The 23,601-nt window shown below is 43.8% G+C and overlaps 1 protein-coding gene across 1 annotated transcript; it reads right to left on the bottom strand.

Annotated features, from left to right (window-relative positions):
* Positions 1-7,785: 7,785 nt before the first annotated feature.
* PRR18 (proline rich 18) lies at positions 7,786-10,326 on the bottom strand. The gene has a single exon (XM_069235318.1). It carries the CDS (start codon positions 10,086-10,088, stop codon positions 9,318-9,320), a length of 771 nt encoding a protein of 256 aa, XP_069091419.1. The 5' UTR covers positions 10,089-10,326; the 3' UTR covers positions 7,786-9,317.
* Between the last annotated feature and the right edge of the window lie 13,275 nt (positions 10,327-23,601).

The following is a 23,601-nucleotide window of genomic DNA, read 5'->3' on the forward strand; positions in this document are numbered from 1 at the left end:
GTCTGCCCCCTGTCACAGGCAGGTTGAAAGGTATTTTCCTCAAATCTGACCCACAGTTGGGGGCTAAAAGCACACTAGACCACCAGTAGTGGATTTTAGTGGGGGGAGGCACCTCTCTATGGGCTAGTGCTACCCAGGCCCAAAAGTCTTTCTACCCCCTTAGAGCAGATTGTAGTTTGTTACCTCCAATCTGCCCCCAGGGGGTAGAAAGCCCACCAGACACCAAGGATTTAGATAGGTGCATAATGGGTGGGGCAGCCCACCCAGGCATCAGGCCTAGTTCCCACCCCTCAAATGACTCACAAAAGTCTTTAACCCAAATCTGCCCCCCCTGAGGGAGCAGAAAGCCCACTAGACTCCAATTAGTTTTTTTTATTGTTACAAGGTGTGGGGCCAGTCTGCCGACACATTGAGCGTAGCTGCCACTTCCAATATGACTCCAATAGTCTTTCTACCGCTCCCCCACGCAGGCAGATAAGATGTCTTTAACTCCAATCTGCACTGTTGGGGTGCAAAGAGCCCAATAGATATGAGAGTTTTTTTTCCTGTGCCATGTCGAAAAAGGGTTGGGGGTGTACACCAACAATCTGCCCCAAGGGTTCAGAAAAGCTGTTGTGCCCACTGTGGACTAGGGGCAAGGTTTGATGCATAGGTGAGCTGCCCTACCCCTTTTTATTTACAGGAATATTTTCCCCTAGTGGCCTTTCAGTCCAGATGAGGACGATTTGGGGTAAACACCCTCAATCAAACCCCAGGGGGGCAGAAAGACTAACACACCTATTCTGGGTTGGGAGTCGCCCCACCCACTTTATTTTTATTGTTGGGAATATTTGTTCCCTGGGGTCTAGTGGCCTTTCTGTCCCCCAGAGGAAGACTTTGGGTAAATATCCTCAATTCACCCTTGGTGGCAGAAAGACTGACGCACCTATTCTATGGTGGGAGCAAGGCATGATATAGGACAAAAAAAAGGTGGGTGAGTTGGCTCACCCAGGCCTCATGCCTTGTTCCCACTCCAGAATACATGCATCAGTCTTTCTGCCCCCTCCCTCAATGGTTGAGGGTGTTTACCCAAAATCTTCTTCCAGGGGACAGAAAGGCATCAAGCTGTGCTCCCACCCCAGAACAGGTGCATCATTCTTTCTGAAACTAAACTTGCCTTTCTCTGATGGAAACTTCTGGAAGCCACAGAGATCCACAAAATGCCTGTCACTCTGCTTTTCCCCACTTGTCCTGAAAAAAATGTTACCCCATTTGTTTGGCTGGAAACTGAAATACAAAATGCCCCAAAACGCAATGCGGAGAAATCAGCAATTAGGGTCACTCCAGTGTTTGGACCCAGGCTTGGTGTCCAAACAGGAAAACCTACCAAACCCAGACAGTTCTGTAAGCTAGACATTCGGGGGTCCAGGGTGGTGTGCCTCGCGTGGATCTCATGATATTGTCTTTCCCACAGGGGCGTGCAAATCTCAAACTTTGACTAAAATCACACCTTTTCCTTGCATTTCTGTTACGTCAACTTCTGGAAATCTCAGGAATCCACAAAACTCCTACCACCTATCCCAATACAAATGGTACCCACTTGTGTGGCTGTGCCTAGTGCCCCCGGCAGGCAAAAGTCAATCCATGGTCAATGAGAGCTGCTTCATGAGATTCCCATTGACCTTGGTTTGAAGTGTGCCTGCCCCGGGCACCACACCCAGCCACACATGTGGGGTAGCATTTCTAACAGGACAAGAGGAGGAACACTGAGTATTAGAATTTTACGGATTCCTGCTGATTCCATAAGGTTACATCACAGAAATGCACGGAAAATGTGCAATTTTAGGTGGTGTTGGAGGTTTGCAGGGCATTGTCGGTAAGAAAACATGTGGAATCCATGCAAGGCACACCATACTTGGCTCCCCTAGTTGTTTAGTTTTTCAGAAATGCCAGGGTTTGGTGTGTTTCCCTGGGTGGCTGTTGATTCCCGACCAAGGAATTAGTATCCCATTTCCAAATCATCCACAAATTCAGATATGTACAAATAACCACTGCTCCTAAACTCCATATCTGGTGTCTATTTCAGAAATACATAGGCTTAATTGATACCCATTTATTCACACTTTATATTTTACCATATAAATTGCTCTATAACCGACACCCAGTGGAAAATAATTGTAAGGTGCAGTTCAGTTGTTTGTTCCAGGTACCTCGGGTTCTTGGATAACCTACAAACCCAAAAGATGCCCACAATCAGAAATGTCTAGTGGTCATAATTGTATATTGTTTTTGTAAATCAACCACTGTAACAGGAAGTTACAAATGAGAACATTATCACAAATGGACGATTTTTCATATTCATTTTCAATATTTGTTTTTTTCAACAGTTAGTTTCTTTGGGAAAACATTGAGGGCTCTACACAAATGAACCCTTGCTGAACTTCGAATTTTGACTACTTTTCAGAAATCTATAGCTTTCTGGATCAACCATGCATTTCTCCCCAGTTTCCACCACAAACTGGGAGCAGGTTGAGAGCACAAAAAATAGGAAAAATGGGCTACTTCTTTGAAAAATGCCAAAACTATGGTAAACAAAACATGTTTTTGTTTATTCAGCTTTGCACTTTCCTAAAAGCCGGGATGATGATGACTTTAGCACAGCAAACTTTCGTTCATGCCATTGTTAGGGAAAAAGGAGATACTTTTTGTCAAACACTTTTTTTCTATTTTTCCCCCAAAAAACAGAATGTTGTTATTTTGCCACTTCCTCAGTCGCCTCCGTGGGTATCCACAAACCCTTGGTACCCTTAGAATCCCCAGGACGTTGGAAAAACAGAATGCATATTTGGTGTGGATCCCTTATTTGGAAAACAGTTATGGAGGCTTAAGCACAAGCTACCCCAAATAGCCAAAAAAGGGCTTAGTATTCTAAAGGGAAAAGGTCTAGCAGCAAAAGGGTTAAAGGAAAGCCCAAAACTAGTAAATAGTGTCAATGGTAACAAAGAGCCTACTAGCTACTGTAACATTCAATAAATGCACAACTGGTAAAAACCCTACACAGTTAAATCACGAGTATGGCCCATAAATGACTATCCTACTGAGGTATATTTTTCCTATTCTACATAAAAAGGAGAACAGCCGTCTACCCCAGTTTAAGGCGTGTTCCATCACTGGGTTTGCTCTGTTTGATTGAGCAGGGGTTATACTATCTGTGTGCTTATAGAATTTGACATTGAGAGGTTGTGATGCTGCCCCAGTAAAAATGTCCTCCTTCTTCCACGTGTCTAATAAAACCTCAAGAGTCTGGATACTCTTTACCATTTTGGCAAGGTCAGAGAAACATGAAAATCTAGAGGCGTCCACAGTCCCAGGAAGAGAACGAAAACAAGTGGCCAAAGTAGTAAAATCTCAGTGAGGAAAAGAAAATTAAGCAACAACTAAACTGAAGGGACCTTTTCAAAGTAAAACGAAAGGGTGTGACCTTAGGCCAACAACAGAATAAAACACACACAATAAATAGTAAAATGCATGATCATTTGTTGTATTGTAACATTTATATAGTGCGTGCTGCCCCTATATGAGGCGTGGAAGTGCTTGCCTACATGGGTAGCAACCTACACCTTGTAGAGTATGTGGTTGGAAGTGTGTTGTCATTGTGTTTATCCTAAGTGGGAAGTGTTTATGCCTGCATGCTATCCACCGAACAGTACAAGCAATAGGCTGCAGGTAGCACTTCCTGTGGAGATCTCCAAATAAGACAGAGGCGTGACAACAAAAAACTCAGTTGGAGGCCCAAAATCGATCCAACCACCCTGACAACATACCCAAAGCTGGCATCCCATTCCTTCCCTAATTACAAAGCCAATCATTCCAGAGACACGCGAAAAGCAGGCTTTGTGTCCCTTAGCAACCACCGTTCCTCGGAAGCCTTATCCAGGAGCAAAACTGGCATTACACGTCGCAGTCTCTGGTTTTCAGACAAGTAAGCGGGGCAAAGGAACGATATCGCCAACAGAAATCCTAAGGAGTCCTCTTGGAGCCGTTGCTTTATGAATTCGTATATCAAAAACACACCGAAATTAACAGTAGCAACACTTGTACATAAGAAAGATGAAGTCCTTCAAGCCCCGCCCGTCCCCTTGCATGCACGGCCGTGTGTTGTTTAGGCGCTTGCTCTTCATAACACGAACACCATTAGCGGACATGTTGACATGGTAATTATGCGATTACACAGAGGAAACGCCCAGGTCTGAAGACCGAGGAGTTAAACTGCATTCCGATAGTGGTCGCGGCTGCTGCTTCATGTAGGGCAGCGAGGTTCTGCAGGAGGAAAGCAGCGGTGGTTGGGGTAAAGGGGGGAACCTCACTTAAAAAAAGTAAAATAGAAAAGAACAAGTGGGCCACCTGTATTGCTTGCTAATTTAATCCAGTGAGAGCGTAATGTTACATAGCGTTTGTACCACAATTTTGCCACTTGTAAGCATGGTAACAAAATTAACCGTTATAACAGTACTCAATTTACCGACCTCAGAAAAATGGACGTCTGTTTCGGCCCTATCAATAGTCTTGTTAATTACCTATAAGTCACAACAGAGGAAAAAATTAACTCACCGAAACACCTCGCTGCAGTTCTACGTGGAAAAGTGAGAAAACCCTGCACCATTAGTACGCATCCCAGGAGACCAGATACACTGGTGAATAAAGGATCTGGCTGCATGCTTATGGGACTTTGGTCAGCAACAGAAAGTCCCATTCTTACTCATAATGGAACTGGCTATGGCATATTATCTTGCGTTGCATCCTTGAAGCAGCGTTACCCGCTGGTGGTTGTTTCGTTACAGAAGGAGCCATGCAAGGGATTGCGTTTTAGAACCTTACACAATTTGTGTGGATGGAAAGTAGGACATGTGCACAGTGTGTGTGTATTTACTATGGTAGAGCAGGCAAGGGTAGGTCTTGCTTTCTTCCCCACCATCGGTGTGAGTACATTGTGTTCGTCGGTCTTTGGTGCGTTTCCGGAAGGTGTACCTAAAGTTGGGTCTAGTATAGGACAAACACTCGTATATCACTGTCTCAGAATCCACGCTGAGGTGACAAATACACTTTCCTGCTGCAGTACCAGTGAGCCCTTGACTCAGTGTATCCCCTCCCATACTTTGCCTCCCTGTCCTAGGGCCAGCTTCTTTCTCTGTCCCTTGCCCCCCTCCCATTCTAGTGATGCTAACCAGCTCAAGCCCACCATCTTAATATCTGTGTTCCATTTTGTGAAGGGACCATATCTACACATCATATCATCAGGGTGCACGTCTTCGCATCTGTGCTTCGTTAAGCCAGTGTCAGTACCCTTGCCCCTCTGTTACAGCATCTCCTGCACTGCCCACACACGTATCTGCCTATTTCGCACTCACCCAAGTTTTTATATTAACAAGTCCAAGAATTAGTGTCTCCCTCTACCATGGTCTGTAACTCCCTGTCCCAACGCGCATGTTCTAGTGTCAAGGTCTCACTGCAGCTGGGGTTGGCTAGCTGAGGATTTTCATACTCTAGTGTGCTTGGTAAGAGCTGCGGTAAAGTTGGGGAAACTCTTATTTATGAAGGAAATTGTACTTTTTGAGTGATTGGCATGTCATTTAGGCAAGGAGGAATTAAAGAGAAAGGTAATGCATAGTGCGTATGGATCCTGAAGAAACCTCACCATGCGGCTCTCTGGTCACTGTCCCCGAGGCTCCACCACCTCTCCTGCCTGTTTAATCGATTCATGCAGATCCTGCCTTCACTATTAGGGCAGTACAAGAACCACTTGTAAATGAAAGTGGACGACCCCCAAAACCACACTAACTTTAAGAATAATTAAAAGGACCATGATAAAATTGCCATTTATCTAGACCAGGGGTGTGCAACGTAGGTATTTGAGGGCTGGAACCATTACAGATTTCCCAGATAACCAACGACTATGTTAATCAATCCATTGTACATACATTATTTTATGGGGTATACTCAAAATCTGACATGGATCCGGCCCTTCTGGAACTGGGTCGAATCAATATAAACCAGCTCGTGCATAGATCATAATAAAAAGTCATGCAGTATTTATCACACCGTGGTAATTACAAGATGATATCGACTAATATGAAATTTCTCCAATCGACTTTAACTTTTGGCAGTTTAAAACTTGCAGAAATTGCAAAGGGGAAAGAGGCCCTGTAAACACTGGTAAGGGCACATTTTGGTGCAGAAAGCACCAAAATCTGTGTTATACTTCATTTCTAAATGCTCAATCCTTAATTGGTGTCATGTATCACACCTCTTACATGCCAAACCTGGGCTATCACTTTTTAAAAAGTGATGGTATATAACACCTATCCTTTCAGAGCACTCCTAATCGAGGCCTAATATGTGCCTGAACTTAATGTAATGTGACCCCATAAACATTTTTTGAAAGAGCACCTTTGGCTCTGAGTGGTTAAGATTTTAGTCACATCACTCTGTATCATCCACAAAACCTAATAGAATAAAGGCCCATCATGTGTACCAAAGTTGTTCCTACACAACATCTCAACCTGATTACACAACTTAAAGGGGATTCCCTTTGAATTCTAGGCCCAAAAACTCTGGAATGCTCTGGTTGCCCATTTTAGGATGGGGCCAATGTTTCTCAGATTCAAACAACTGCTAAAAAACAAAGACTGCCAGATGTAAGAATCAATCCACCCAGTCGTACCGGAACAGTGTGTTTAACATCTTTTTCCACTGTATATGTTTTTGTTGTTCGTTGTCTTATGACTAGCCAGATTTCACCACTTGCCGAACTCCCTGTATGTCTACTGAGTTCCGTCTGAATTAGGTTGACGTTTTAACTTATCCTGTACAATCCCAATTGTTCTTTTGCACTGGATATTTATAGTACAATGTCAAAACACCTTATCCACCAACTGGATCTAATAGGAACCATTTGCAACGGGTCAGTCTCAGCTTCAGAAAACACACTTATTCTACCAACTTCTCATTTTGGCTTCCAAAGACATCCAGAACGCTATTTTCTTCAGGCTGAACACAAACTCAACTCTATAATTGTGCCTGAGAGAAATGTAAATGACACTGGAGTAATTTCAGTTATTACATATTACTTGTGTTATGCGAAATTATTGGATTACACCAGCTTGAGTAATTGAGAGTAATTTGCTGTAACAGTTTTACCACAGGAACACAACAAATTAAGAGAGGGTGAGCAGCTGCAATCCACTGCTGTCCGCGCCCAGAAGTATTTAGTGCTATTTTCTTAGTATACAATACATCCCCTGGACCTTTCTAGATGCAAGGGTATATTTTGCACTATGAAAAGAGCACTAAATCCTGGCTAACACTCCTCACACAATTATTCATAACTACAAGTAATTTTGCAGTAATCATGCTAGAGAGAATTATGCCAGTTGCACCCACTTGTACTCATTATTGGAAAAATACTGAGAAAAGCAGTGAGGTGGGCATCTGCTTACCACCAGAAAGGATAGTACAGTCCAAAATTACGTGCAATGCAGGAAACCACTTATAAGGGCAACGCACAGAAGAGTTACGTAATAATCTCATTAGTTACTCAATGTTCTCTCATTAGTTACTCAATGTATATATTGTGGCAATACTTGCCTACCTTGCCATGCCAATCAAGTAATCCAGTTTGTGACAGGCAGTTTAACATCTGGTTATCTCCAGGCACAAGAACTCCATAAAAAAACATTAAGTAGGAAACACAATTTAATTAGAGGTCACATAAAGCGCCTCCCCACGTAATATAAAGTGCAACGTAAATCCTGCAACTATAAAATCATTTATTACGTAATAAATAAGGTGTGGTCTTGCCTTTCAACGTAAATATACAAAAAAGTTTTTTTTATTTACAAAGCTTAAATAACTACTGAAAAAAAGTCATCACAAACGCATGTCTTCTTCATTTGTCAGTTGGCACAAAAACATTCTTTGTCCTCACTGCCATCTGCCCACAAAAGGCTAACAGTTCCAGGAAACGTGCCGCCACTGAGGGGAAGTCCCCCTCGCCGTCTCCCCCAGTCCGAACACTTTATGGCCTGGCTGAGCCCTCCGGTCGCCATGATACTGCAATGTGTACAGATGGCTTGGGCATTACTCATGTGACCAGCCACAGGAAGAAATATCCAGTCTCTTTGCTCATCCTGTTGCACAACTTCTCAGAAGCACCTTCGAAAGGCACGTGGTGTGTTTTGTTGATGCCACCGGGGGCACTTTGGTGTTATTCCGTATTCATGTAAGATTCCCTGACCACTGTCTCGGTGGGAGTGAACCAACAGAGATTGTCTAAGAAGGTCGCCGGGCCCTCGCGCTGCCGCCCGGCTGCGAGTGTTCACATTGGCTTTCCTCTGACCTAAACGGTTTATACCTTATTGTGAAGACTTGTAATTCAATTCACTGGAAGAAAAGTGTCCCCCTCTTTTCTTGAACAACCTCGCTGGGCAGATGGGATAGGGACCCCTACCGCCACTGTGGTCCTGTAGTCTGTGAAAGAACACCACTTCTCTCCCACCACCGCGATTCACTTCACCAGAGTGTAACCTTCTGCGCTGGGCACACCTGTGACGCCTTTTAAAACCCAAGTCGGAATTCAGAAGGTGGTGGAGTGTGCTATCAATTGTACCGAGCTGAATAAACAACCTAGGGCTTTACACCGGTGACAGAGGCTCGCTTTATTCAGAGCATCGGGGTCCCCAAATATTTTTCTGAAGTCTGCTTTGATGGGGGCAAGAAATGGCAGTGCGGACAGAGCAGAGGCACCCCAAGGCGCAAAGGCGTGCGCTGTGTAAAACAGACAGGTCATGTTGAGTGGAAATGTTTAACCCTGGCCTCTGACCATCCTCAATCTGTTTAATAGGGGGGCGGGAGAGGAGTTCAGAACGGACTGTGGGAGAAAGCTCATGGTGTGGTGTATGAGGTTTATGAGGGGCAGGCGGGAGTCACTCGGTGAATGAGAGGTTGAGATGGCTCCGTCAATAGGGAAGGGCCAGGTGTGTAAGGACGCGCTCATTTGGGGGATAGTCGGATGGGGCAGGTTGCGGCAAAAGGGAAGATTCTGCGATGGAGCAAGGGCTCTGAGGCAGTCAGTTTCTGTGTAATCGGGAGGCGCAGACTCCGGTCACTGGGTAAGTCTAAGGAGAGAGAAAGCTCTGGTCACAAAAGGATAACACACTGGGTAAGTGGTGTCCAGGGCTAACGCTCAGTCGAGGCAAATGGTGGCTACTGAATGATGCTGGCTCTGGTCACTGAGGTGGTCCTCTGACCAGTGGGTGATGCACAGGTGAGGAAAGCACTGGTCACTGGGTGATGCTCAGGTGAGGCAGGCTGTGCAGCCTGTCGGGGGCCGCCGCGCTCTCCACGCCCCGCAACCACTCGGTACACCTCCTCACCAGCCCCTCGTCGGGTACTCTCCCTGCCGCCCAGCAATCTTCCTCTTCATACTCCACGTCGTCGTAGCGGTGCCGCTCGTTGAGCAGCGAGATTTTGAGTAGCAGTTCTTGTGGAGGGGGCTTCGGTCCACCCCGGCCCTCGAGAGGGCTCCCACGCCGGCTGCAAGCGAAGGCCCTCCGCGGGCAGCCTGGCACGGCGGAGGGGCCGGGGCGGCGAGCGGATAGCTGCTTCTCCAGGTTGCGCCGCTGCAGGATCAGCGCCGCCTCGGGGGTCAGGCGCAGCGAGAAGCGCAGCAGCGGCTCCTCGGGGGCGGTCGGCCGGCTCCCCTCCTCCTGGGCCCGTGGCTGCGGGGGGCTGGCGCGGCGGCCCGGAGGAACCATGCTCTCGCATGAACGCCACAGCGGCCGGGGCTGCTGCAAGGGCCGCGGCGGGGGCACCCGGAGAGAGCTCCCGGCCTCCCGGGGGCGGCAGAGGGCCGGGGCGGCAGGGCTCGGCATCTTCCCAGCACCTGCCTGCGCCCTCTGCGCCAGCTGCCTCCTAAGGGTTGCCGAGGGCCAGGAGCTGGAGAGCGCCTCCTGTCGCTGCGGGGGTCTGGTGTCGGCAGGCGGCTGGCTCTTGCCCGCTTCTCTCCCGCCGGCGTACTGCTGCTGCCTGGACAGGATGGGCGGGAGGGACATTCCGCGGTTGTCTGGTGTGCTTCGGTCCGCTGGGTCGCTGGCAGCGGATACCTGCCCCCTGGCGCGCTACAACAGGCTCGTCCTGTCTGTAGCCATGTTAAGCACAACAAAGAGCCGGATCTGTCTGGTGCTGCTTCTTCGCCTGGCCGCAGGTGTCTCAGCCCTGGCGTGAGACTGAGCGAAACGCCGTCTGTATAGGCATGTGTACACACAGGATGGGCGGAGTTCAGAGCAGGCTTCCACTTTCACCACCCCCTCCTTCTAACACTCAGTGGGTTCTCCTTCCAATACATCACTGCCCCCCGCCAGTTTCACACCCCACTGTTTCCGCCAAATATCCTTCCAGCACACTGCTGCTTCCGACACGCCACATCTTAATGTACACCCGACTTCCAGAATCTCACTACTTATAATACTGCACGTATTCAAGTGCTGTCCACTGCAACCGATCTTTCTCAGTCATCCCCGAATCGTGTCTCACCTCCCCATTAATCCATGGTTCAATCCATCATCCACTGCCTCTGCTTCCATTGCCCTTCCTCCCAACACACCAAATTTTCCATCCCCACGCGACCTTTGGTGCAGCAGGTGCAGTGGCACCGTGGCCAGAGCACCGAAGGCCCCATTGGACCCTGACAGTGGTGTATTTTACTACCCCAACAGCAGTCAAATGGGCTCTTTTCCTTGCGTGCACCAGGGCATCTTTATTATTCTACCGCCCCACTGATGGTGTGTACGCTCCCCCTCTCTTCTTGTCCGTAACCCCTATTTGCATCCCCTGTCACCCTATATCCTGGTGATTCGAACAACGAGGGCAGCTGACAATAGAGCCCCATTTCAAAATGATGTTCGGGGCCACTCTCGTTATAGCGCGTACCTAATGCTTCCCTCACCACCACAGCTAAATTGCACTGAAAAGTTGCAAGCAGTTTTCTTTAGAATTTGGCTTACTCTGGAGGGAGAGTCTGCTTATTTTTTTATTTTCACCACCCCCTTCATTCCTTTTTTTGTGACTCCAGTTGTCACTTTATAATTGCTGTTATAACATAAGTATTACTCTATTTTCTTCTTTATCATTTGACTTCCTCGTAGCTATCTCTCTTTCACATTGATCTAGCCCTTTTACTTGGTTTCAATCTAAAGAGCTACTGGTGAACCAGGAATGGTGCTAATCCCCCAATGATTATGTTGCTCCACAACTGGAGTTGGTCAACATGTCATTTCAATACTAAATAACATTTCAGAATTAAATGTAAAGCGCATTAGGCTTTGCAATAAAGACTAACAAGTATTATGGAAACCATGAAAAAAGTTTAAGGCATTGTAGAAAGTCAAATCAATGTCAGTTAGTCCGTTGGTCATTTGTCATATATAAGTATGAAGCACAGATTAAAATGCACATCACGAAATAGCAAAGCAGACTATATTTGATCTCAGTATATATGTCATGAATCACTGATCAGACTGACAGTGTGTTCCCTTCTAAAGATCAGGGGAGACTGAGCTCAACACCCTGATTCGAACATTATCTTCTCTTCTTCTAGTCTCTGCTTAGTTTTTATTTTGGGGGAAATATACCCATCGCTGATTATTCTAATAGTTTTTGCAGCAAATAACCTTTCTAATTGCCTTGATGTTCCATAAAAATACTAAGACAAATTACAAATCTAACCTCTAAATTCCACAGTACAAAATCAAAATTGAGAAAATATTAAAGTCTAAATAACAGTTTCAGTTCATATTTGCAAAGTTAATTCAGGGAAGGAATCTTACTATCTTCGACTGGATACCTAAATGGGGAAATCCTAATTCTTCAGCTGAATGCTTAAGGAAACCTAATGTATTTGACAGGATACCTATGATACAAAACAAACAGACTTTAACTTCAAGATTTAGTTTGAATCTTAGGTCAATATTTCATCAGGATCTATTCAGGAATGATTGACTCAGCTTTTAATCAGTTTACGGAGGCTCTTTAAAAATGAATTTGCAATCTGACAGCTCATTGACTTCTGTATCTGGTTGCTTAGTTTGCTGGACATTGACTAGATATAACCATTCAGCACCTGCACACTTTTAGATAGGAATATTTAGTTTCTTGGGTCTTTGGCTTTGGTTTGTTCATCATCACTGTCACCTTGCTCATTTTGTCCTGTTTTTCCTCAACTCTTGCATTCCTTTCAGTATTCCTTTTTCGTGCACCATTTGGACAACTTTCCGCTTTACATTCTTTGTCGCTTGAGGTACTTACTACTGTCTTTGATTCACAGTGCTCACTTCATTTTCAGATCTGTTGTGACCACTGCTGATGTCTTAATTTCTTTTATCACAGGTTAAGGACCGGTTTCACCCTCACCATCTTCATCCCTCTCAGCAATCCAAAACTCAGCAGGAGCTTGAGTTTTGATCTTTGTCTTTTTTCCCTGGACGTGAAACCCTTATGTATCTAACCTTGATCTTGCCCCTTTGACTCTAGGGCTTGATCAGACTCTGATGGTAACCGTCTTGCTTAAAATCAACATATGATTCTATTAATTTAGAATGAATACGTGTGATGGTGATCTGACTCATTGAATCAGTGGTTGTTGTTACCACTTCTACATCAGCTTGTCTCACCTTGTTCCTTTGTGATGCATTATTCCACTGCAGCAATCCAGCACATTTCATAGCAGTATTGTTCATTAGGACCCTCTATGACAAGGGCCTTTGGCCCGGAGAGGGCCTTTCTAATAAGGCTCCAGAGAGGTTTTGAGCACATGTTTCTTTACCAATATCCAGTCTCTTTGATTGAGATCCTGGGATTGTCCCTGCTTCACGGATGGGGTTGACAGAACAACCTGACAGAAGATAGAACACACAGTATCAGCCAGGCCTCTGTAACGAACATAACAATGTCATCTGTGATGTTTACAAGTGCAGGTGTGGGTACAGATTAGATTCTCATGGATCTTCCCAGCATCACTTAATGGTGGTGAGTCCTTTTTATTTCTTTAGTGTGCATCTGTGACTCATCAAGGCAAGTGGGAGTGCACCGTGACATTTGAGGGAAGTAGATGCACATACCTTCATGTTTCTGGATTTCAACTTACCATTGACTGTTCACCACTACTGATGCTTCTGGTCTTTAACTACAGTGGAAATTCTGCCCAGTTTCCAAGAGTAGACAGAGCAACTGCATGACATTATTTTTGAAGTAGATGCAATAATCCAGTTCTCAAGAAACAGGAGTGCAAAAATGGGGAATCAATTATCTCAAAATAGTTTGGCTACAGTGAGACTGTCGCTCCTTCTAGTTGGGCATGTCTCGATCCATTCCAGCAGTAGAAGAGGCAGATAACAAATATTATGTACAGCAGTCCCTGGCAAACAGGCATTTCAACATAATCAACCTGAATGTGAGTAAAAGGGCCATCTGACTTTCCCATGTGACTCTGTGTGGTCACAACGGTCTTCTTTCTGGCATTTAACTGCTGGTATCTAAAGCATCGCTGACACAAGCTTTCTGCCATGGACCTGGAACGAGTGTCAAACCTATACCTCTGAAAAGTATGGATTATTCCATACCTTTCCACGTGAATAAGGCCATAGAAGTGTCACGCCATAGCAGGCAATAGTGAATCCAGAAACACTGGCTTTCTAGCATTTGAAACAAGGCATCGCTGTCATCCCAGCTGCAACCCGGTTTGACCCGCCTCTCCTACTCCCTGTCAGATGCCTCACGTTGAATGTCTTTGAGTTAATTCAGGTGTGGAGGTGGTCAAACACATATTTGTGACATTGTCACTGTCAGTTTTATATGATTCATCTAGATTGAATTGGCTGGATTATAGAGAACAATGTTTGGCCACCTGGTCCGCATAGCAGTTTCTGGATGTGACCATGTAATTTCCAAACAATGTCTTGTTAATATAATTAATTAAGCTACTTGTGCTGTGGTTGCATTGCTCAAGTAGAATGCTTTCACGATATCAAACATAGTGCAGACCGCCGATGCGGCGGTTCCATAAGAATCTCTCAAATTAAGAACCATCCACAAATAAAGCCATTTTGGCAGAATCAAGTGGCACTTCCAATATGAAGGGTTTTGGCTTTGTACATACTTGTGTGACATCCAAACAATAATGATTAAAATAATCACCCTAATCGCTTGAATCTTAAATTGGCAAGAGAGTTGCATGGTTCAAGATGTTGCATCTGCAGATGGTAATGTTCTCAGCTGCCATTATCATTTGTTCCGATTTGGTTAATCAGTTGTTTGTCATATTCTGAGTATGAGTCATTAAAAGTTCAACTAAATGAGGGACCACCACAATAAGGGCATAACCCATTATGATCCACCCACTCTGCTAGATCCCAACACTAACAGCAGCAACAGATTTCGAACACCATGAAAGTTCTACCGCCACAGGATCCAAGAGGATGCAAAAGTAAGGCACTGGCCATTTCACTTCCCTGTGGGTCTGTGTCAACATAGGACATACACACCCATCACTTTTGTGACAAAAAAAGAAAACTTCCTGTTTACAATCAGGCATTCCTAGTGCTGGCACACTAAAGAGATAATTTCAGAGTTCTAGGAAGGCATTTTTGCATTAGTCATTCCAGAGTACCGGATCGCTCACATCATGATGTGTAAGCCGGTGTAGAAGCTTTGCCACTAGGGAAAAGTTTGAAAGCCAATGAGAACCGTAGCCAACCGTTCCCAGAAACTTTCAGATTTCACTTTGTGCAGCAGTTGGTTTCATTCTCAAAGACTGCAGAGATTTGTTCTGCAGACACATTTCTCACTCCCTTTTCAAAGTGGCATCTAAAGTATATGATCGAGCTCTTTCTGTCAGCAATAGAGTTTATTTGGAAATACTTGTACACATTGATTGCAAGGCGATTTAACAGGTCCATTTGTGTATTGTTTGCAGCCTTCTTTTGTTTTATACGTCACCTATAGGTTGTCTATACATTAGACTAGCTTTGAATTACTGGGCAAATGTGAAGTTTTGTATTTTTTCTTTAGTATCTTATTAGAAATTAAAAGATTGTCAGTGCCAAAGGACAACATGGGATTACAACTTAATATCCTGTCTCAGTCCATACATTGTTGTCCATTTTTTTTGTTGCTTTTGGAAGACCATTGAGTGGCGATTTACAAGGACTGCCGAGTACTTCTTTTAAAATTCTTGGTCTATCATCTCCTCACTTACGAGAGTTATTCCCACAACTACCTCTGGTGTGAGTTTGTATTGGGAAGTTCAGGGATCTACTGCATCTATTTTTATCTTAATTTCCACGGGCTTTACTCCATATATTATTCTGTTGTCTTTGCCAGTAAAATCCCAAACTTCCTTCTTCCCCCAGCTTTTTGAATCATGAGATAAGTCTCCTTATGTAGAAATGGGGGACAAACAGACTTCTAACTCATGTTAATTTATTTTAAAAGTCGGCGTCTGGATCATGGACCTGAATTGCTACTCAATCTGGGGTACAGAAAATTGTGCAGTTCATTTTGTGCAAATGGTCCCTTCCTAATTGATTAACAGAACTGGTGTCCTATATTACAAACTAATTGGTATCTTCAATAGGGCCAACCTTCACAGGGACCTTTGCTGAGACTTGATACGTAATCTGCATGTTGGAGATGCCAACATCTTAGATTTGGCTTTCCAAGAGGAGTAGGTTTGGAACCTCGATCAGACTAATCATGAAGCAGGTTGCTACGGCCTCAGTCAAAAGTGCTCAGCAGAGATCTGCAGAGCTCTGTTTGGTTGTCAACACTTCAACCAGGAAGTGTTGGCAGCAATCGTGGGATTTGGCTTCAGCCGAGTCCCTAAACAAAAGTGAAAAAAAAGAAAAGGGGCCATGGTAGTGTCACCCTGACTACTTAGATCTGGTGCTGGGGTCCCAGAGGGACACCTCCAGGGCAAAACATACTTTAAAAAGAGATTTTTGCCACGGATTCGCAACAATGTCACAAATTTGCAGCAATAGTTTAAAAAAAAAAACAAGCAAAGACTCCTGCGCTTGTCTTAATAAAGCCCTCAGGGGGTCATGTCTCCGGAGCATGTGAAAATAAAAGAGGGGGGCACAGGGGACCACCATCCTGGCCTTTATTATTCTCCGGGGACTGCCACCTCCCCGGGGCTTCAATTCAATAGTCAGCGGGGACAAAATGACAATTATAATCCCTGGGGCAACATGTTTAAAAATTAATAGGAGAGTTCTGTGGATCCACCTGGGCCATGGGGACCGTCACCTCCCAGGGGCTAACATTCTATTATATCCGGGGGTGCACAGCCCCCCCTGCAGCCCCGGGGACCACCACTTCCCCGGGGTAACATGTTTATTATATAGTAGAAGGGACCTATTGACCGTCCCGCGAACAGCCACCTCTCCGGGGATAACATTTTATTGTATGGAGTGGGCTGCACGGTGCCCCACTCTAAAGCCCTGCCACTTACCCAGGGCAGTTTCTAAAAATTACAGGGGGTGGCATGCAGGGACTGCCACCTCATCGGGGCTGAAATAAAAGAAGATAGGGGGTCCGTTCCAGACCCCCAGCCCTGGTGACCACTACCTCCCCAGTGCAAATTCAAACATTGGAGTGCCATTCATGACCCTGGTGACCGTTACCCACAGGGCCGGCTCCTGCTATGTCCTGGGGTGCCCACCCCTTGGACATAGCTGTTTGCTGTGACTTGGCAGGAGCTTTGACAGCTCCTGCCAAGTCACAGCAAACACTCTGGTTCCAGCAAGCCAGAGCTGTCAAACAGCTTTGGCTTGCTGGAAGTGGAGGTTTTCTCTGTTTCCCTGCCCACAGAGGTGCAGGCAGGGAAACAAATGAAACAATTATTCACAGACAGGGAGCTGCATGTTTAGCAGTTCCCTGTCTGTGACAACAATGCTGGCTCTTGCAGGAGACAGGGAGCCAGATGGGACCGCAGAGGCCTTCAGGCTCCCCGTGGCCTCCAACGATAGTGACCTGGTGCCCTGGGGTGCAACCAGGTGACATGGCTGGGCCCTGGGGATGGGGTCCCAGGAGCTGAGATGGGCTTGGGAAGGGGAGGGGTAGGAAGTCTGCATGGCCCCTCCAAAAAAAAGTATTTTGAGGCCGGGCCCTGAAGGATGGGGTCTCTAGGGCCAAATCGAACAGGGGAGGGTGGCGGCGCAGCTCCCCTCCTCCTTGTAATGAAGGCCGGGCCCATGGGGATGGGGCCCCTGAGGCCGAGATCATCCCAGGGTTGGGGGCCGCACGGACCCCCCCATTAAATTATAGTGGGCCCTGGGGGATGGAGTCACTGCTAATTACCCCAGGTATTACAGCACTCATGACAACTTTTATAACATCAATGAAAATATCAATGAAACATCAGAAGTCAAAATTGAAAAAAAAAACTGTGCATGGTGGGGGCGCAAGTTATAGTTACTTGAAAGAACTATAACTGCTGAATTTCTCTGGTTTTGTGTGAGTAATTCAGAACCAAACTATAACACCCCTGTAACCTTTGATTTAATAAGGGTGTGTATATATATATATATATATATATATATATATATATATAAATTATTCACCGCACTCCAGGAGGTTTTTGAACGCTCTATTTTATTAGTACAGGTTGCTGTAATAATAAAAAATAGAGCGTTCAAAAACCTCCTAGAGTGCGGTGAATATTTTCGATATTGATGTGAACCGAGGGTGGTCTCCTCCGTTATCACCACCGGCAGTGGAGTGCGCACAACGAACAATCGTTTTCAGACCATTTTGGATTAAACATATATATATATATATATATATATATATACACACACACACAAAGCCCTTTCAGGGTTAGAGTGATGCATAAATTATGCAAAAAAGAAGAGAGAACCTCTGGGTAGCTCCCAAGTTTAGGTAAAGAGCAGCACCATTAAGGAGCAACACCAGCGGCACTCTAGAAATGCTCATCTTGAATGTATGTTTATCTAGCAAAGTTTTTAAGCATAAGATCAGCACAGTGCTATCCACTAAACCTGTGGCAGCGCCAAAAACGTCTGCAGCACACATAGAAAGAGCAAAATGCCATGGGTGATTGTTTTGAGCAGGAAGGTGTCCCTTCCTGCACATAAGCAGTCATCCCAAAATGACACTTTGGTACTTCTTTGTTTGCTGCATTTTGTAGCACACATAGAAGTCCAAAATCGCCATTATGGATTGTTTATGTGCAGGAAGGGACACCTTCCTGCACATAAAAAAGATATCCCCTCAATGCAGACACCCTTGCGCTATTTTTCAAGGATGCCTGCATTGGCGTAGGCAGCTTAAGTCAGCGCAGGAGGAAATGCAGGGATACGCTCTGATCCTGTTAATACAGCACATTCCTGCATTTTTAAAAGTGGTGCATCGCTGCTAATTTTGGTGCAGCACTGCGCTGCGCCACTTTTGAATAATTCAGGGCCAAAGTATTTTGCCATTTGCACAGCAAAATCTTTAAGTATAGGATTGACACAGTGCCATCCTTGCCAAGTTCTAAAATGGCAGAAGTCCTCAACCAGTCCAGGCACAGTGTTAAAGCTTTGGACTGGTAAAATACCATCCACGCCAACCTGGAATAAATAAAAGCAACCCCTGACACGTGTTTCACTATCATTATAGCTCCTCAGATGGGTTTAGCTTCGTCCAGACACAGGGTTGCACCCGGTATATGACAAAACAAAGCCCATTCAGGGTTAGAGTAATGCATAAATTATGCAAAAAAAGAAGAGAGAACTCTTGGTAGTTCCCAAGTTCAGGTGGAGAACAGCTCCAGAAAGGAACACCCTGCAACACCAACAACACTCTAGATTTGCTCACCTCAAATGTACGTTTATCTCACAAAGTTTTTAAGAATCGGATCAGCACAGTACTATCCACACCAAGCTAGATAGTGACAAAGTCTTTTGCCATTTGTACAGGAACATCTTTAAGCATAGGATTAACACATGGGAGCACTCAGTATAAGTCAAAACTAAGGCCCATATTTATACTTTTTTAGCACCGCATTTGCGTCGTTTTTTGACGCAAAAGTGGTGCAAACTTGCAAAATACAATTCTATTTTGTAAATTTGCGCCGTTTTTGCGCCAAAAAGCGGTGAAAAAGCGGGGCTAAAAAAGTATAAATATGGGCCTAAGTCCTTTCAGGGTTAGAGTGATGCATAAATTATACAAAAAAGAAGTGAGAACTCTGGGTAGTTTCCAAGTTTAGGTGGAGAGCAGGTATAGTAAGGAGCACCCTGCAACACCAGCGACAGTCTAGATTTGCTCACCTGCTCACCTATATTTTGCCCACTAGCAGTTGCCAGTAGGTAGTTATAGTTAGGATCTAGTTTGCATAGGAAAGTGTTTTTTGTTTTGCCGTTTGATGATTCTTCACAAAATTTCCAAAAATAGTTTGCCACTCACTTCAGCTGCTATCTTGAAAGTTTTGGGGTGATTTGGACCGAGCAAAGGGAGGGTGGGGGTAGATGGGGCAAAAACTTTTTCCCCATGCAATTTTCATAGGGAATTTTAGACAGCCTGAACTGCTAGACGGAATTACACTAATTGGCAGAAAGGTAGATTTTGGTCAAGAAAGCGTGCTTTTTGTTATTTGCTGTAAATCTGCACAGTAATTTTTGAGATATTGAATAAAACATAAATTTGTGTATCTGGATGGAGCTTAAGCACAAATCTCATGGTGAGATCCGATTGGCTGTCAGCGCTTCAACCAGGAAGTGCTGACAGCCATCTTGGGACCAATACAGACCCCACTGAAATTCATTGTAGTGAAATGCAGGTTTTGAGTTACAAAAAGGAGAATGTATAAAGGGTAATAACAGATTTTAGTTACAATGTAAACCATTTGTTGATGGTACCATACCAATATTATAAATTGTGGTGTGTTCTAAGGTGCGTTTACCCAGTGAAAAAGCCTTCTGCTGGGATTTCATGAATCATGTTTGAAAGAAAACAGTTTTCTCATGATTTTACCAAAAAGGATATGGATGGTGCTCAAATGAGAGCTTATTTTCTTTATATTCACACAATCTTTCTCAGCCATATGAGAAAGAGAAATTTCCTAGCTAACGTAAAGGAATGTTTCATTTCTATTAAGGACACAGAGGCGAGGATTATGCAGTTCCGTCTTTACTTTTTTTATTACAGCAAGTTCAAAGTTCAAGTAAAAAACACAATAAAACACTACATATCCCAAGAGTCCCATAGCGTTTCCATAGTAACCATAAACAAATAGTAACACTGTCAAAATATCCATATAAATGTGTGTCGGTGTAGTCCTTCCTCCTCTTCACTGTAGTAAGTTAAGTTCAAGCAGCATCAATCCATGTTGGAATCAGGCCCTAGAATACAGACAAAACATTTATCATCCTCCAGCACATCTGACAATTTTTTTAACGATTCACTGCGAGTATCAGATGAAATCTCAACAATGGTATATCTTAATGGTATGCCTCCAAATAAGAGCAATAAACATCAATTGCCAATCAGAATAGTATGCAATCTTCTCATGAACATCATGCTTAGACTTGTAGTTTGTGAATAAGCATATTACCTGTAATTATACATGGCTCCTTCAGTAATCCTCTGTCTATTCTATCAATCGTTAGTTGATTACAGGAAAAACAGTGAGGGAAATAATGTAAGTGTATAGCGTGGGATAATCCGCGCCTCAGTGTCCTTCATAGAATTGAAACTTTCCTTTACATGTCAGGAATAGAGGCGTGGATTATGCATGTTAAAGCTGCCTCACCACCAACGATGTGGCCTCGTGAATAGGTGTGAAATACCATTTCTTAAATGTGGATTCTGAAGACCAGTCAGCCGCATTCATTATATCCTCCAGTCTGACACCTACCTGGATCACCTTAGAGGCCACAGCACCTCTGGTAGACTGAGCACCAAAGACTCGAACATCAATTCCTGCCTCTGTCATAAGCCATCTCACCCACCTTTCAATAGAGGGTGAAGAAACCGCCTTATATGGTTTCTTGATGGCAATCAATAATTGTTTCTCACCTGGTGGTCTTATTTCCATTGTCATCTCCTCGTGTGCCTTCAGGCACCTTACTAAACAGAGTTTAGGATGACTTCCAAACATAGGATATGGTACAGAACTGGTATTTGTTTTTGTCCATCTAGATATAATAAATGTAACCCCTTCTGGTGTAAAAACCCTTGCTGAGACGTCAAGGGCCCAGACATCCAAAAATCTCTTGCACGAAATGAAGCATAAGAGTATGGCCAACTTTGCTGATATTTCCTTCCTGGACAGGTATTGTATTGTATTGTAATAGTATTTATATAGTTCTTACTACCCCTGACGAGGCGTCGAAGCACTTTTTGGCAAGTAGCACGCTACTCCGGAACCCAAAAGGAATTAGTGGTGGATTAGTATAGGGAAATATGAGTACAGTTTTAGTATTATTAAGAGTTAATTTGAGCCGCAGATATGTGAGTTTGTTAGTTGGATTGACTGGAGTAATGGAGGTGTGGAGGAGGGAAGAATCCATAAGTGTTAATTGGGAGTTTATGGTAATAGGATTTAGGCTTGGGAAGAGTAAAGGGGGGATGGAGGAGGGAAGAGTCTGTGGAAAGGGTTAGGGAGATCTTAGTAGCAGGGTGAGATAAATGAGGGAGAATTTAGTAGGGTTGTTTGGGAGATCATGGTAGTAAAGTGAGGTTTTGGGCGAGTTAGATGTGGAAGAGGAGGGAAAAGCTTAGGCAGGGTTATTTAGGAGATGAAAGTAGTAGAATGGATTTGGGATGAGTCAGAGTAGGAATGGAGGATAGATTGATAGAGACATGATATATGGTGATGGGTAGCCAAAGTGTGATATAAAATGAGAGCAGGGATTCATAAGTTTCTAATATAACAACTTATCTAGGAATTATGCAATGACCTATGAACATGTTAATCATAGAATAACATACACACACGCATATATATATGTATATATATAGAAAGGATTCTCTTTCAGATACAAAAAGAGAAGAACCGCACTCCATCGTTGTGCCATAAATCATTCCGTTTTAATTCCATTAGTTAAATCACAACAAAACAAACAAGCAGGAATCTCCTGACGCGTTTCGGTCACACCGGACCTTGCTCACAGGTGTTTCCTGTGCATAGATTTGGCGCTTTAAATAAACTAAACCCACTTCTACTAAAAGAAGCCTCCAAAATAACACACAAATATAATCAGTTCTTTCTAAACATCACTGCAAATACAAATAAATATCTATAAACAAAACATAATAACAAAAACCTTTTGCAAATATGGTTTAACTTCAAGAAATAAAATTCACAAAAAATCCGAGATGTTTTCCTCCTCCATTCTAGATTGCAATGTCTTCTGGTAAATGTAGTTTGCAACATCCCTTTAACCAAAAGTTATAATTTTTCGATTTGTGTTCAAGAAATTATGTAAAAAGAAAAATAAGAAATAAAGAATAAAGAATTTTTGGTGACAGAAAACAGGAAGGTAAAAAGGCATGCTAATACAATTCTCCAGGTGTATTATCATACTGCAGGGAACCTTATTTATTCTCATATTCAAAAGAAATACATAATACTTTATTGCCTAAGACAGTACATTCCTTCAATGTATTGTTTGACTTTACGCTTCTCTGCGATCTACACCTCTAATATGAATGGGCCTTAATTTTATTCATTCAATAACCTTTTATTTTTGGCGCCAAAAATATATGAATGTGTGGCTATCTGATAACAACAGAAAAAAAGAGAAGAAAGGCGGAAAAAACAAAAGGGGTTTAAAAGCCAATGGCTCTTCCCTAAAAAATATGATGTGTTTAAAAATCTGCCCAAGCCCACAAAAAAAACCCTCTTAAGATTGATAAGCCTAAGGTGTTTAGGTGGCAGAATTTTATTAACTGTGAAGACCCTTATAAATGTACAAATAATTCCTCATCCTGATTCAAACCTAGCGGAGTGAGTGACCGGATATCCAGTATGCACCTGGAATCCAATTGCCGCAATTTCTTTTCTCTGTCACCACCACGCTCTAGTGTTGGTACTTGATCAATTGCATAATATGTCATGAGTTCCCACTTGCTGTCATGTTTTTGATCCATATGTCTCGCTATTGCATAGCTCCTATCTATGTTAATAGTTGCTCGAATATGTTCTTAGAATTCGCTTTTTGGTCTCACATATGGTGCTGCCAACATATTTTAGCCCATAAGGGCACTCAATCACATATACTCTGAATCGGCTTTTGCAATTCAAATGCTTGCGTATTGTTCTCTCCATGCCAGTGTTTGTGGAATACTCTTTCTTATTTACACCAATTTTACATGCCTTGCAGTTACTACATTTCCAAAACCCAGGTTGTTGTAACCAGTTTGGTTTTCTAGTCTGAAAATGACTGTGTGTTAATTTATCCCTTAAATTTGGTGTTCTTCTGAAGGTCATTTGTGGGTGTTGTCCCATGATTTCTCCCACTGTTGGATCCATTAATAGGATTGCCCAATGGTTCTCCAGAATTTGTC

This window comes from Pleurodeles waltl, chromosome 5 (genome assembly GCF_031143425.1).
Source record: "Pleurodeles waltl isolate 20211129_DDA chromosome 5, aPleWal1.hap1.20221129, whole genome shotgun sequence".
In the NCBI taxonomy this organism is placed as follows: Eukaryota; Metazoa; Chordata; class Amphibia; order Caudata; family Salamandridae; genus Pleurodeles; species Pleurodeles waltl.

Bases quoted from the DNA above. Each gene is read 5' to 3' on its own strand.
- PRR18 (XM_069235318.1), bottom strand. From the start codon at position 10,088: ATGTCCCTCCCGCCCATCCTGTCCAGGCAGCAGCAGTACGCCGGCGGG.